Source organism: Lutjanus erythropterus, chromosome 3 (genome assembly GCF_056507025.1).
Source record: "Lutjanus erythropterus isolate fLutEry1 chromosome 3, fLutEry1.hap2, whole genome shotgun sequence".
Lineage (NCBI taxonomy): Eukaryota > Metazoa > Chordata > Actinopteri > Lutjaniformes > Lutjanidae > Lutjanus > Lutjanus erythropterus.
Genome location: NC_139319.1, coordinates 30288457 through 30305250, shown reverse-complemented (window position 1 = coordinate 30305250; position 16794 = coordinate 30288457). Strand labels below are relative to the sequence as shown.

At 40.9% G+C, this 16794-nt stretch overlaps 1 protein-coding gene across 1 annotated transcript in view; it reads left to right on the top strand.

Annotated features, from left to right (window-relative positions):
* The window catches only part of rptor (regulatory associated protein of MTOR, complex 1), a 215648-nt gene that overhangs the window by 188107 nt on the left and 10747 nt on the right, over positions 1-16794 (top strand). The window contains exons 27-30 of the mRNA XM_084715786.1: positions 4810-4924; positions 5532-5656; positions 6650-6775; positions 10970-11017. Coding sequence (XP_084571912.1) covers positions 4810-4924; positions 5532-5656; positions 6650-6775; positions 10970-11017 — 414 coding nt within the window. The remainder of the gene's footprint in view (positions 1-4809; positions 4925-5531; positions 5657-6649; positions 6776-10969; positions 11018-16794) is intronic.

The window sequence follows — 16794 nt, the reverse complement described above, 5'->3', positions numbered from 1 at the left end:
GAACATTCAAAGTTCCATTAATCACTAGTTTATGCAATTAGCACCATCTCTATAGGTGTATGGAGCTTTTAAGCCTGTTTTATCTGTCCTCTTACCCTGGAGAGCAGTTTGAAAGAGAGGAGGGCTCACTCTGCTGCTATTTCTGGGCACCAAAATGTCACCAGAAGTGCTCTGCACACTGTCTGACGAAAGCAAAAAATGACAGGTCAACTTGAAGAATCTCAGTTGATGGACGACTCTCTGACTGATTCCAACCTTGAAATCTGTATCCTCTGCAGATCACCCGCCCAGCACCAAACAACAGACAGACAAAGTTAGCGACTAGCTGGAAAAGAAAGAAGCAAGCTACACATAATTATTAGATCCATGTCACAGATTGTAGCTTGCAATAAATGTATAAGATTGCTGACATGTCACAGTCCTTTAAACCCTATTCCCACTGGATAAGTATTACCTTGGGACCTCTAGTAGTAAGAATTGTGGAGACCATCATGCTCTTAATCCTGTGCAAATCTGCCATGTCTGTAATTTGTTTAGTAAAAGTTTCCCCACAAATTACCCAACACCATGTGATAATATTAGTCCCATGCCAGTTGACATCAAGGTGATTTGGGGTTGTAATTTTTTAAACGTGTTTTCTGTTGTTAGACAAATGAACAATATGAAATTTAAACGTGGTACATAATATGATGAACAGCAGTCAACATGTGCTGTGAGATCCTCTGTATTGACTTTTAAAATGAGTGATGACAGAGAAGGCTTGGGACAAGTGTGTATTTATTCTTGTAACACATGTAGGCAAAAAACTTGTAACTATTAATGTGGCCTCTGAACAACAGACACTGTGCCTCTCAAATGTTGATGATACGCAGAGCCGTGACACATCCAGGGGATAATTCAAGATTCACTGTGTTTATTGTCACACCAGTTATACAAGTACAATCATGTGGAAATACTTTTTCCAGAATGTTCCAACATAAAAAAAATAACACAAAGTAACAGAATAACATGTAAGTAATAAAACACATATCAATAATATTAGATAAGATAAAGATAAAAATATACAATGATAAAATAAGATGTGCATTTTTTAAAATAAAATAGACAATACTGAAAAAGATAAATATACTGTATATACAAAGCATTAAAGGTAGCATAGTATAAGTATTGCGATGTTTGTGAATTTAAGTAAAATACAGACTGTGCATATGCAAACATGCTGCATGAAGCACAGACATGGCAGGGTATTTTCTAAATCACATTAAGTCCCCTGGTAAAATTAGTTCCAGGGTTTTAGATGATATGATTCTTACCATTTTAGAACAGTCCTTTGTGATTAGTAGATCTGTGGTCCGCAGTGTCAAATACAGAGCTACGATCACAGAGCTTTTGCCAGAATCATGTTTAATTGAACACTTTTGGAGCCCTGACGACGGCAGAAATCCAGACTGTCCAAAAGAGGACAGACTGAGTCCCACACGATGGCGCAGCTTTGTTTCTGACATGTGAGTGAATGAACAGATGATTTGTAGTGATGAAAAAGTATCGATTTGAAATCTGTCCATAGTCAGAAACAACCCCATTTATGAGTCACAGGACTCCCCTCCTCACACACACACACACACACACACACACACACACACACACACACACACACACACACACACACACACACACACACACACACACACACATACACACACACACACACACACTAAAGAGCCTGGGGTGCCAGCATACACACGGACTCCCCAAGTGAAGTCAGAGCTCTCTCAAACAGAATAGCTAACACCTCAACGTCACTGGTACCACTTCACACATACACACACACACACGAGTCACGAGGCGATTGGCGTCAGAGCCTCAGCTCACGCACATCTTTCCCTCTCTTTTTTACTGGTTGCTAAATCATTGAATTCCCCTCTATACTCACAGTTTTTTTTTTGAAAGAGAGAGAAGTAGTAGGATTGCCCTCATTCAGTCTGTTCCCTCCAGAGAGAAACGAGAAGAGAGGAGGAGGAGGAGGAGGAGGAGGAGGAGGGAGGGTGGGATGGAGAGAGAGGAAGGCTGAGGACGGAGGAGGTGAGATGGAGGCAGGGAGGCTCGAAACCAAGAGAAGAAAAAAGTGCTAGAGGAATATTTTGGCCTGTAAACCAGATTTGATTTTCTTTTCTCGTTGATGCAAAATTTACACCCATCACCATGCGGTGCTGAAGTCCTCGGGGTAGTTTCAGATTTTACGGTAGTTCCACATCGAATGTGCCGTTAGACAGCGCAAACAACAGCAAATCGATGACGATGATCCCACTCAGCCTTTAACCAAAGTCCTCAGCTTCTCGTATCTATTTTTCCCTCCAACAACATTTCTTCCAACACAGCTGCATCTCTGATGAATTCATGATGGATTTTTTTTCCTCATTCTTCTTCATCTCATTATGGTGGGTCTCAAGAGTGCGTTCAGGTAGCCAAGGACAGGCTGGTGAACCGATATGTGTTGTTGCCATGACAACATATGGTGAGGCAGTGGAGGTATCAGTTGTATCAGCACTGCTGGCACTGCATTATTCTCCACTGAAATTTGCCAAAGGGGCACACAACTGGACTTTTTTCTCCTACCATAGACGGCCATATGTTGTGTTTGTTTTTCATGCTTTCAAGTCCTGCTCCTTTTGTGCCCCGGCAGTATTGTAGTTCTCTCTTGCTCCCATACATAGTCATTTATTCCGGTACGTTCTGGTTTTCAAATTCTGTTATAAAGGCCGAGTTCTTATTTATTTATCTCTCTTCTGTTTTTCCTCTCTTCCATCCTGTCCTATTTACAGCTACAAATTCTCAGTTTCCCCACTGGCATTATCAAAGTTTCATCTGAATTTAGAGAACGCATTTTGTAACAACAAATACTCAGAGCGTCCTTAAATTAGCCGTCCTCAGTTCCAGCACTTTAAGGTACAGTTTGCCTTTTTGCTGCCTGTGTATTTATGAGATATTGAATATTATATTCATGATTTTTTTAATACGTGTCTGAAGTAGGCACACATTTGCATAAATTTACATTTCATGGGCCTGAAATTACTCCTTCATCTGCTCATTCACTAATCCCTATATTTTAGACACTCAGTAGTTAATTCAATAGATAGAGGTAAATTGAGATTTCAGAGTCTAACTAATCATCATCATTTTGCCTCATCACCAGTCATTTTTCAATCAGCAAAGTTTTATGAGCATTTAAAGTATCACTTTTGAAAAGGTTGATGGAAATGTCAGATTTTCAAACAATTCGCAGAAAAGTTTTGATAATTGCTTGAGGTGGTTTTTGCTTTTGTCCAAAAGGAGTTGTGATTAATGGGACTTTTTTCTGAATACGTTCTGACATAGTGACCATTTAAAGGAGAAATCTGTAATATGTTTACTGTAATAAATCATAAAATGACCATGATATGTCATCAGAGATCAAGGAAACATGCTAAGTTGAAGTAGTCGCTTTTGTGACAAGAACACTACATGTTCTCTGTAAACTGCTTTATTGTTTGTCTGTTTCATGCTAGTTTAAGTTCAAATTAATGACAAATATTCACCAAATGAATGTGTGTTTATGGTTATAAGAAATCATTAATAAACGTTTAGAGGAGTAGACGGTTGTAACGCTCTGCTTCTTCTACTCTGTTTATTGACATAGACCATACGGCCAACTTTTGACAAGACTACACTTTACATAGTCTGTTTTTTTCCTAGACCAGCTGATGAAAACTTACTTAATACACATTTTCTTTTTTGCAACATTTAAAAAAAAATTGCTTCAAATTCTCACAACATATATAGGGAAGCATGATGATTGGGAGGTATAAAGTCATTTAACAATATTTTTTTTGTATCCATGAAGTTCAGTGCATTGCATTGTGGGATTTTTAGCTGTTCTTGTCACATCACAAGTGTTAATGTTTATTTTAATTAAGAAGGGACAATGCACATTAATTAACATAACCACTCAAGTCATGTATCTGTGCCAGATTTAGCCAAACGGGCTAATTTTCTGTCCCAAGCAGATGGTATATAAAGAAAACATATAAAAAAAATAACATACAAAAGTACATAAGCACACAAAAGCTGATTGATGGCATGTACATATAGTGTACATATGTAGAGAAATGTACACCTCAGTAAACAGTGAATTTAGTGTAAATGTAGTGTAGAGATTATGAACACAGTCCGTCTATTTCAGCAGAGCATTCTAGATTGTTAACAAATCCTATGAAAATACAAACATTAACAATAAATCAGCCGTACATCACATCTATTGTCTGTGTAGCCAAAGCATGAATCTGTCTTATTCCTCTGTGTCATCCAGCTCCATTAGTGTCTACAAACACACACCAATGAACAACACTACTGTACTGGATGACATGCTCATTCATTACCATCAGTGAGGGAACTATAATTTACCTGTCTACTGCCTGAAGTACTCACCAGCTCAGATAATCTATTAGTCTGTTAATCCTCGTCTGAAATATGTTCAGTCCATTGGCTAAAATCTACATTACCCAGCTGCCTGAGAACAAGAGGTGAGAGGAGATGGTGAGAGCTTTTCAGAGTTGAGGTTTTGAGGGCCTGGAAGCAGAACCAAACTCAAAAAGCTAGAAAAGATTTTATTTGTTCAATTTTTGCCAGCTCCTGTTGCTCTTGAAAATTTACAGGTTCAGGGTGGCAGGACGGGGCATGCCAGCAGGAATCAAACCTGTGATTTACCAATTTCAAGAAATTCTCCTCCTTTCTACACTCGCTCCCATTCTGGCTTGTTTCCCTCTGTTACAGGTGTCTCCCGTCTGGACGATCAAATATTCATCAACCGAAACCCTGGAGTACCGTCTGTCGTGAAGTTCCACCCCTTCAACACCTGCATCGCTGTGGCCGACAAGGACAGCATCTGGTCAGAGACACACTCAGTCAGGAAAACAAAATCAGCCTCAAGAACATTAAGCAAATTATTTCATATGTGTTGGGTTTTAAAGGTGCAATGTGTAAGTTTTAACCAGAATTTTAATTTAAAACATGTAAAAAAAAAGAACATTACCAACAAAATGTGAAGTACCAATTATTACATTTTGTCAAAGATGTTTGTGTATTGTGTGGCAGAGATATTTCCTAAAATTAGCATGCTAACCAGCTAGCCCCAAACTAGCAGACCAGCACAGAAGTTAAACTAAATTCAATGAAATATAAAACAGAGTAATGACCATTTTATCAAGATTAAAAGAGTTCAGCTTCCTCAGTAAAAAATAATCTTTGTTGTACTCTAGAGTAGGTGCTGTTTGTTTTGTCGTCCCATTGCAGTTTATTGCCAATAATTGTGCCAAAGTATTTATAGGTGCCAAAAATCTCAACAGTATTGTCTGCTATGATAGATAGGGATGGGAGTTTTTCCAAAATCAGTTAGCATTTCTTTTGTTTTTCACCATATTTTGCACATTGCCCCTTTAAAATGTAGAACAGAGTAAATAAGTGTAAGACTATGTATTTGTGTATGTTTGCTGCAGTTTCTGGGACTGGGAGAAAGGCGAGAGGCTGGACTACTTCTACAACGGGAACCCTCGTTACACTCGCATCACAGCCATGGAGTACCTGAACGGACACGACTGCTCATTACTGCTCACCGCAACAGGTTTGAAACACATCCGCAAATAAGCTCACATAGGTGCACGCGGCACCGCACAGAATAATAACTCAAGTTAGAAATTAGTTAGATTTTCCATGAGTGAGCAGTTCAAATGTTGACGCCCACTAGCACGGTGCAAATCGCAACGAGACTCATTTGTAGCAGCAACAAGCCTTAAACACTTGACTCTTACCCCGACAGACACACGCACGGAGCGCTCATGTGTATTCATCATCATTAATCAACAGAACAAAGCAATTACCCTCCATGGCTTTATCCTCATAACCCAGAGGAACTGTAGCCAACCACTTCACATTAAAACACACACAGAAACACATATTTATTTTGTTTAGTCTTAACAGTGTAACGTTAAACTGGGAATGAATGCTGTTTTTCATCGCACCCCCTCCCGAGACCCTGATAAAAGCTCAGGGATTAATAAATTTAAGTTCCATCTCATCAAAACCTAATGTGCACTCATTCGTTTTTTCTCCATCAGTCACGCTGTGAAGGATATCAGGGAGGACATTAGTTATAAAAAATATACAGCGTTAAAAAGGTAGAACGCAGAATGTAAATCAAGTGGAGACTTTTATGGGTTGTTATAGCGCTCTCATAAGAGTGCACGGACATGTTTTATGTTAAGCTCCGTGTCTCAGCTGTGTGGTGTTCAGACAGAAGGTTTTAGACCTAGAGACTTGTGTCTCACTGACACAATGCTTTTAGGCAAAGAGCCTTTTAAGATATTGCTCTACTTTCTCTATTGATTGAAGTGTGTGTGTGTGTGCGTGCACATGCACATGCGCATGTGTGTGTATGTGTCCATGGTCAAGTGTTATGAAAGAGTCTGACTTCGAGGTTTTCATGAAGTCTTCTGGACAAGAATACAAACGAGTGTCCTTCTTGCTCTTTTATTCCTGTCCTGTCTCTCACTCTTTACTTCCTTGTCTGTGTCCTTCTGTCTCCGACTCCACTCCCACCCTCCTCCCCACTCTCCAGACGACGGAGCGTTACGTATCTGGAAGAATTTCGCCGACCAGAAGAACCCGGAGATGGTGACGGCGTGGCAGGGCCTTTCCGACATGCTGCCCACTACCAGAGGTCAGCCCTCCTCCAGCGCTCACAGTAAAGATCAACGCTCTATTTTACTTATCTGCCCCCCATCCACCCACCCATACAGTACTTCCTATAGTGACCCGCCGACTGCCCCGTTGTTCACCCCATCCCAGTCACACTTTCACACTCCAGAGCTACCAGGTGGGGCAGGAGTTTTCCAGTGCTGTTACTGAATCACCAACTTCTGAGTCTTATAACTTTTAGCTGCTGTAGCTCTTTGGAGCATTTAAGTAGAAAGTGATTAAGATAATGGATGGGTTTTTTCGTAAAAAGCCTGAAAGTAAGTACTTTATCTGGTAAAATTAACTGTAAAGAGGTTAGCTTTCATATTTAGGAAGGTTCCTCAACCATATTCTTGTACAACATGTCGCAAAGTGCCTCTGTGATCATTTCATTTCATCAAGTTGCTTTATATTTGTATTTAACAAGCAATATTTTTTTAAGAATAGTTAAACAGATAAAAATGTTACATGATAAACAGGAGGCTTCAAATAAATCCTGTGTACGGTATCAGCCAGTACTTAGACTACGACGTAGTCAATAATACGACATCCCATTTTTATATAATGTCACATTATATTATGTAATGGTAAGTTTAAAAAGGTTGCCTAACATTAGTACATAGAGTAATAAAGTCAGTGAGCTGTAAGCTACTGGTCTGCCAGACAGCAACATCATCAAGTGTTTTGAACTGAGTAAGGGTTTTACTGAGTTTTATTGCATATGAAATTGCTTTTTCTTTTATAGAGGAAGAATGCTATCCTATCTGTGAAGAGTTACATAGTCGCTCTTAAAGTCCCCCATTAAAATGAGTTGCAAACAAAAGGCTAACATTCATAGAAACTGAACCACTCTAGGTTTGCCTTAAGAGTCTTAAAATGCTGGTGACCCTGCAGCAACGCAGTCTCTGGTTGGTGTAGCAACAGCTTATATTAGCTTACTAATAACAGTTATGTCTTTAATACAGATACATTTTGTGTTGATTGTAGAAATGAAATCATGCAACAAAAATTATCTTATGGGCCTTTGTTACAGACAAACATTACTTTGTAATTTAAGGTTACGTAAAAAATGGCAGATGTTTTTAGCACCCAGTCAGTAGACCAACAGTGTTATTTGTACATGAGGAGTGTGTGTCCTTGCATAGCTGAGACAAGCACCCCGGTGTCCATAGCCAATGTGGCTAAAACGAATCCTTAAAAATAAATAAATAAAAAATTACAAATATATAAATAAATAATGGAAATAATGAGTCAATAAAGTCTAAAATTTAAAAGTCACCACTGGTTTCTAGTTTCACACAGGACTCCAACCCTGTGTCCCAGCAGAGAGCCCTGTGTTTAACCCATTCTTCCTCCACTACCTCCTCTCTACAGAGACTTTGTCAGCCTTTATCGTAAAAACCAGAGGAACAATAGAAAATAGCCAAATAGTTGCTGTGTGACTACTTTCACCTGTGTGCAAATACACATTAGGCTGGTTTGCAAAAACATTGGACTAATATACAACACAGTTGAAATCAGCAGCACCCCAGTTAAGTGTCAAAAATGACCAGAAAGCTGAATCAACACCTCTCTAAAACACCATCATGAAGGTGGGATTCATTGCAGAGTGCATGAGTTCACCAAACCCAGTATAATCCTCACTTGGGAGAAGGTATAGCATATGTCTTCATTGCCATAGACGTGAGCTTAAAGTAAAAATGTTGCTTCTGAAATTACCCAGAGAAGTTTTTATTGATGCAGAAACTTGCCCAAACCAGCAGTACACAGTGGGTCATCATAAGACGCAGGTCAGTATGACTAACCACAGACCTGATGCAGGTCAACTCTCCCTTCACACAGCTGAAGATTATTTCTGCCACATTGGTGCCAGGTTTGAGTCAGGTGTCTGAATTTAGTTCCACCAGTCAAAACTAATGAAACACTAACTTAAAGCCAGCTGTCAGCCTCACCTGTCACATTTGCCACATCCATCATATCTCTGTCATGTCTCTGACGGTTTGTGGTGACTTTAAACTGTTTGCAAGCCTGCAATCAATGTCAGTTTATTCAAAAACACAAGCTTAATCATAGAAAGCAACGGCAAGATTATTGGTGAATCGCTGCTCAGAGGATATACTTGCGTGGATATAATTGATCATTTTAAACTTGGACCGTGGACGTTGGTGGTTGCATTGGCTGCCATGTTTACCTTCTGTGTTGACACACTTCCATAATTCGTGAGGCAGAGTTATTCGCAAATATTTGAACCAGGCCTGACACCCACAGCATACACTTGTCAGAGACATCCACCCACTTCAGTGATGTGCCAGGTTTACCCACTCTTTCTCTCAACTCTCTCCACCGCTCCACGTTTTTCTGCCTCGAGCGTTTCTCAGCTGTCGATGATTCTGGGTTGGGAGGTTTTTAGAGAAACTGTGACAGCTATAGGAGTGATTGTGTGTTCCCACGAATACTTGATAATCTCTTCTGATAAATATTTTAATTAACCACCACACTTTTGTCTGTTTTTTTTAGAAAGTTTTTAAATGATCTGTGACATGGTGTTTTAGGATGAGCACCTGTGACAACTGTATTGTGTGGGTGGACAGCTTTTGAACACATCTTGTGTAGAATAAGCTACATATTAATGCTAATTGGTAGCAACAAGAGCAGGGCTGTCAGAATGAGTCCTCGCTGACTCAATGGCTGATTTGTTATCCATGCAGAGGTGTGGACCACACAGTGTGTGCACATATGTGTCTCCATCATTACAAAGCCACGGAGTCACCAGAGTCTCTGCGGGAGCCCGCCGAGAGGTGACACACTTAACTAGCATCACTGTCTGTCTGAGTCTCACGACACAGATCACCCTGAGAGACTCTTCCCCTGCGGAGGACTCTCCCGCAGTGAGCCACAGCCTTGTTTTGACTAAGACTTTAACATTTAATGGTGTGCTTGTTATCCTGGATGTATCGTTAGTGACAGTCGCTGTGTCGGTCGTGCATCCAGACTACAGTGGAGGCATCAATTTTAATATAAACAGTCACTCGACTCGAGATCTTCCCTGGAAAACTTTTACTGAAGAGTCCAGCTTCTGCTTGTGGTGTTTAAATATTTTTTTAAACTTATTTAAAAAGTGCATTTACACACACCACCCCCTGGCCCAATAACCAGCGTAGAGTTATTGCCATTGCTTCTAACGTCTTTCAGAGACAGTACAATAATTATATGCTTGTGTGTGGAAAGTTTTAGATTTTTAGCATCGCCTCAGTGGCATTAATAATGTACCACCCGTTGAAATATTACACAAGTCTGTCTTTGTGCTGCCAGAAAACCTGCTCTACCTCTGTAGGCAGTTGCTACAAGGCTGCGAACGTTTCTCAAGGAGACGCTGGCAAACAAACACACACACCTTCTCATACACACCCGTCCCGCACAACCTGTCCTCACTCATCCTGTCCCTGTTGTCCAATAACATGCTTTTGTGCTGTTTTTCAACAGTGAACCATCTCTGTAGACTCTGTCTGTCTGGCTTGTTTGTTACTTTGCTGGTTCTTTGATATTGTTTTGTGTTTTTCCCCCCGTCTCAAGAGGCTGAACAAGGCAGCAAGCGGTTTTCCCAATAACCTCTAAAAGAACAAGTCTTGCTATCACAATTAATTTAATGTGAAATTAATAGATTTATTAAATCACAAATACCTCCAACCCAGCTGAATTATTTCCCCATGTCCTTTTCACTATCAAACTCTCATTTCCATGCACACACACACACACACACACACACGCAGAGTCCTCTCCAGTCGAGCTTTTTGCCCTGTGGTGATTTGGGATTCTGCATCCTGCAGGCTTGGAGGTTAGGGACCCTGTGCGGTTTCCACAGCCCCTGTTTGTGATGCAGAGGCAGCCGTTCAGCTCATGCCTCACTTTCAGACTCTATCCTTTCAGTCTTTGATCCCCGCATACCACTGTTAGTCATTTGGGAGATGGCAAGCTGGGAAGCAGCCGCCTTGTTCATCCCTCTGCTGTTTGAATGCATGTGGAGTATATTCATGAAGTCATACTTTTAAGTGTGCGTGTGCGATTGTGTGGGTCTGCATGCACGTTGGGGCCCCCTTGCTAATTTGTTGCTTGCTTTGTTGCATTCCTGCTCTCCTCCCTCCCCTCCGTCCTCCTCCCCCCCCTCCCCCCCTTCCATCTGCTCCCTCCCCCCTGCTCGCAGGTCTGGCCAGAAGGGTCTCCATCTATCTTGACAGGAGTAAGCAAGGAGGTGAGTGTCACCATTCTTTTCTTTACTCCCTCACTCCCATAACAAAGGTGCTGCACTAAACAGCCAGCAGCGTGCCTCTTTTTTTTTTGTTTTCTTTTATTCCCGCGACCACCATCTCGACCACCCTTCATATCTCCATCTGTCCGGTGATGCTCCATCACTTCATCCCTGGCAGTCATCCCAAAAGTTAGAAGACACAATATGAAAGTGGGAGTAATGTGTTTCAAAAAGTGTTGGCATGTTCACCTCAACAAGTTGGACATGCTGTTCTGAGTAATTAGATGCGAAGCTCACCTCCTTTACTGTTTTTTGCTTGTCTAGCTCTCAGTTGTAGCATGACACACATGCAATTTACAACGATAATGGGAGCAGAGTTACAGCTCTGAATTCTTAGTAATTAGTAAATAAGTAATATAAACTGAGGTAAACAAAAGCAGGCTTCTTATTTTTAACCCATGAATACATCTAAGATCAATTTACCGGCTGAAATGAACTGATGAACTGATGCTGGAGATTTGAGGTGTATTCTAATATGCAGTGCAACAATGCACATCACATGTAAGTCAGTCTTTAAGTTTTATTTCAGCAGCATCATTGATACACAGCATATATGAAGTAAAGTACTACACTGAATGTTCGTGCATCGCATCCACTCTTACTGCAGCACCAGGCACACAACTTTAACGTGGCCAAATCCAGAGCTTGGCAGACCTAGTGTGCCTAGTTAAGGTCGCTAAGCTGTTATTGGATGATCTCCATTTGAGGGAGGGGGTTAGCAAACTGTCAATTGCAGAGCAAATTTGCACATTTGGGTCTTTGGCTGAAATCCAAACGCAAAACTCCATTCAAATAGATGCTTATTTGAAGTACAGGAAAATTGCTTTTACCTCTGGTACGGCCGAGTTCACTCTTCAAACAGGCGCTGCCCCCATTACTAATTTTCACCTCAAAATGGCTTCTCTCATGTATAAAAAATACTCTTATTCAAGCTTGTCCCAGAGGTGTCAGTGTTTAATTGGGAGCATGTCGGTGCTGTGTGATTTTAATAGCACAGAGCCACCCAGACCGTCTCGCCGGAGGGATTAGCCTGTTAAACTCCAGAGGAACCAGTGAAATTAGGGGACCGTTGCTGACACAGACTTGAGACACTATTCCTGCGGCTATTGCACAGCAGCAGAGCACACAGACTTCACATCTCTGCAGATTAGATTGAGAACCAATCTAATTAAGTTTTGATCCACATGAAGTTAATGTTTCCACTTGGTTTTTTTCCCTTCTTCGTTTACCTCCATCCCCGCCCTCTACTTAGTCCTGCCCCTGCAGTTTCTCAGAATTAGAGATGTATTTTTCATAAGTTATCATCTTTCTTTTCGTCCCTTTTTTTTTGTGGCTGTATGAGTGAAAGTAGGGCAGCCCTTTCCTATTTGGCTTTAGGGAGACAGACGTTGTGTCCTGCTCTACATTTGGCTCCACTGGTGCCTTGTTAACATCGGAGCTCTGGGAACTTGCTAAATCCAGAACCAGGACCCAATGTAGAGTTGGAGAGAGGCACATATCTTGGAAGTTTCTGGAAATTGAGACAAAAGGTCTCCAGGCAAACACACTACTTTTGTCTGCAGCCTTTACTGGGATGCACAGCGAGGGGTTTCAGTATACAGCAGGTCCAGAAAAACAACAAGTGATATAGAAGGGATTTGTTGAATAGCAAAGTGTACACCACTTTCCTTCTTAAATAGTTGGAGTGGAGAAGTTGCCCAAATTTCGAGGCAGGCACTATACCACAGCTAAACAACCAGTCCTGTGAATGCCCCAGAGTGTGACTGTAATGTCCCTTCAAGAATTAACCACCCACTCGGACAGTTTGGCATGCCGTGTTTTGAACTGGCCATTATGCCCTTAAAAGAAAGATTTCAGATTTCCTCATTTAAAACTACATGTATCTTAGCAAATAAACAAACTCACATTTATCAGTGTTTCCCTCATCTTGCACTTCTCCCGTTCCTGCAAAAATATGTGTAACATAAACATTAACAGCGAACCCTCCAGCCAACATTAGCTAACAATTAACATCATGTGATAAAGACATGCAGTCACACTGTATCATTTAAGTATTAATACATATGTGTTGTAAAGTTTACGAGGGTATTGCTGAATGGTGTTAGCCATGAAGGTGCACAGAGTTTATAACTTGTTGTGACACATGATAGATGCCAAATTTATGATGTTATGAGTCGGTGTTTAATTTGTTGTGTATCTGCCGAATTGACTGACAGAAGACTGTCAACATGACGCCTTTTATCTTGTGTTTCTGTCTCTGCAGACACACAGGGAAATGTTTAGGTTGTATTTCTTAAATGGAGTTTAACATCTTCCACAGAGAGTGCAGAGCTCTTCTGTTTAATTTAAAATGCTAATAATGTATGTTTACTGTTTTGTCACCACGACAGAAACCATAGGTAACTGGTGAATAATGATAAGGTTGTCTGATGTTGACTGTGGATATTTGTTGGTTTGATCAATGCTTTACAGTCAAATAATGTGTGTTTGTATTGATTACTGCCAGTGGCTGATCAGGCTGATTATCAGCTAATTGAACTAATTTTGTTTAGTCTTCACATAATATAATTATCACTTATTGTTATTGAGCCGTTGGCCTACATTTGGCTATGAGGATCCAATTATTTTATTTTTATCAAAGCGCAAATTGGCCTTGCCTTAAAAATAATTTAATTCCAGGCCTGGACTCCTCCATCAGTTGCAAAGTTTGATAAGTTTTATAAGGTCGCCTGAAATCATGTGTTGTTAAGTTCCAACTGTTGGGGCTGTCCCTTGTTGAGAATTCTGTAAAATAAAATTAGCGTTACCCTCCTGTCCACAGAAATTAGGTCAGCAAGTGCTCAAGTCGTGTAGGTTACGCCTCATTTCACAAGGTTTTTCTTAACCAAGCAGGTCAAAGCTTTTTGCCTCCCCAGATGCCAGGCCTCTGCCTCCAAGGTTTAGACAAATGCCACGGCAGGGAAGTCTCCCTGCCAGTCACAGCGTTCCCATAGATAACGTCATCTTCTATTAGAGGCACATGCATGCTGGGCAAGTCCCCGGTAATCCCGGAGAAGTGTTATTACCGGAGTCTTGGAGGACCTTTTCAAAGCAAACACGATGAAGGAAGGGAAGAGAGGGGAAAACGCTAAGGGAGAGAAGAACCAGGAAGGCAGCAGCACTGGTTTAATGAGCTGCAGTGTGTGGGAGAGCTAGTCCATCACTGGAGATAATGGTGCAGAATAAGAATGCAGATGAAAGCGTCTTCTCCAGAGAGAGAGTGCGGAGTGAAACAAAGATATTTATGCAAAGGAATAGATAAATATATCACAAATTAGGGATTTTCTTGGCACACTGGCACAGGAACAAGATGATCTACCACAACTGTTGGCAGCGTGGCCATTAGCGGTGTTAAATGTAGATTTTTTTCCCACTCTTGCTGATATTCAACAAGGGAAAAGCCATTTTGCTAACAATACCATTGCTGTTTTTGATATCGTTATTAGTGGAGAACACTTTATTCATGTAGTAAGGGAAAGAGACAAGGTTTAAAGAGAGATAAGCCATCTGTACTTCCACCTCTGTAAGGTGGTAAGATTTACAGCTTAGGAGACATTGCCCACACTCCTTTGCTCCTGCTCCTCCGTCTCTCATCTCTATTCTCCATGTCTGTATTGATTTCTGTGTGGGTAACTAAGACCTGCTCAGGCCTACAAAGGTCCCTTCTCAGGCAGATTTTTTACCAGTTTTTAGCGGATGAGTGCGGATGACCACAACGGATGAAACTGAAGGGTCGGGTTTAAGGTTACAGATCTATTAGCTTGGACCCCTTGAACTCCTGGTAAACATTTTTGATTGGACCCCAGGAGGAAGTAGTCACCTAAAGTGGGGAAGATGAGAAAATAACAGGAGAAAATGAAGTGATTTTTGAAGTGAATGGGGGTGACCTGCTGGATGGAGAGCTAGACAGACGAATGGGGAGGCTGAAGGGGGGAAAGAGGGAAATTAGTCTGGCCCCTAGAACTCCAGGGGCCCAAAGACCCCACTTTATTAAATGAATGGCCCACACAATCAAATTATTAGCCATGTTATTCAATTGACCGATTGGAATTGGATGCCACAGCTTGCAAGTTGAGGGTTGGACGACCTACCTACCTACTCATGCTGCCTTACACACTCTCAACAATTTAAAAAAGATGCTGGCACTCTGAAAAAAATGTCATGAAGACACAGATCTTTAGCGTGTTTACTGCCAGCTGTCCACTACTGGCTGTTTGGCCAGGCTGTGTCCTGTTCATACATCATACCAGCAATATATCATCCAGCTCAAGCTGGTGAGGCCACACCCCATCGGAGGGGAAACTCACAGTTTCAAAGAATGGGAGAAATGGGAAAATGCTGAAAAGCTGTGGAGTAGCAGGTTGTAAAACAAATGAACGTACAAATCCATCACTATCTCTGGTTCCAAACCATCCTGGAGAGGAAAGGGTCCCAAAAAGAGAGCAGTAAGAATGTCTGAGCCTCCAGAGGATGGTAATTAGGTTGAGCGGGAGGCTGCTGAAGTTCAGTCATAATGTTACAGTACAGCGGCGTCAGACTGATTAAATCTCAGCCTAGCTTAGATCAACAGTAGTGTGTTGACACATTTTGTTATTTACAGACAACATGAAATCTAACAATACCTGATAATTTGTTATTAGTAGTGTGGCCATTGTGTTGGCTCATTGATCCACTGGGAAGGGAGATTGACTGATTATCCTGAATTTATTAAGATATTGCAAACACACTGGTTCAGGCAAGGTCACAGAATAATTATTAGACATGTCTATAAAATGGACATGGATTCATGCAATTTTGTCAAAATTGTGGTTTAAAAACACTTAAAATTGCATTGTTGTGTATGAGATTTCCAGTTTTTTTATTCCCCAAAATGGTGTATGGCCTGACATTTTGGCAAACAACCTGTATGTGCAGGTCTGATGTATTGTCTGATATTTCAGTAAGATATTCTGAACAAAGTTGGTGGACATGTCTTTCACATGCACATTAATGAATTAATGAAACTCTGTGACAGTAGGACTAAGTAAGTAACTTATATTGCAGTGTTTTAATGTGATCTTCAAAATTTGATCAACTAGAAGTTATATTTGAATGAATTGTGTTGAGTTTCTCTAATGGAAGGTATGATGTCAGTTTTTATTGATAAGGCAGGTTGGATTTAAGGGTGCAGTGTGTCAGATTTAGGGGCATTTATTGGAATAAAATGACAGAAATGGAAGTTTCACAGCCACCATAGGTTCTCCTGCACGCCGGGAAGGGGAAAGTGAGGCAAGGGGCATTCAGTTGGTTGCAATTTGCAACCTCTCCAATACATGCCTCTAAATCCTACACACCTTTAACAACAGGCAGTTTGAGTAAAAATTAAAAAAAAAAAACTTTCTCCTTTGTTTTATCTTCCAAAGATAAGTTTAGCCAGCCCAGGGATTGGTTTACAACTAGTCTGACTGCTTGTGTTTTTGGTCTTGTCAGCCTTCTTTTTAACAATGTTGCTGAGTTCTGAGTTTTCAGCAGTTGCTTGAGCAGATTGTTATTGCTGATAGAAACAGTGGCCAGATGCACAAGCTCAAGAGCCAAGTTGTAATTTACCTGCGTTATCCTTAAATTTAAGTTCCTATGTTGAGGGTCTGTTTGCCAAAGTCTAGTTTTAAGACCTCAATTATTTCGGTTTTGTGTTAATGTCG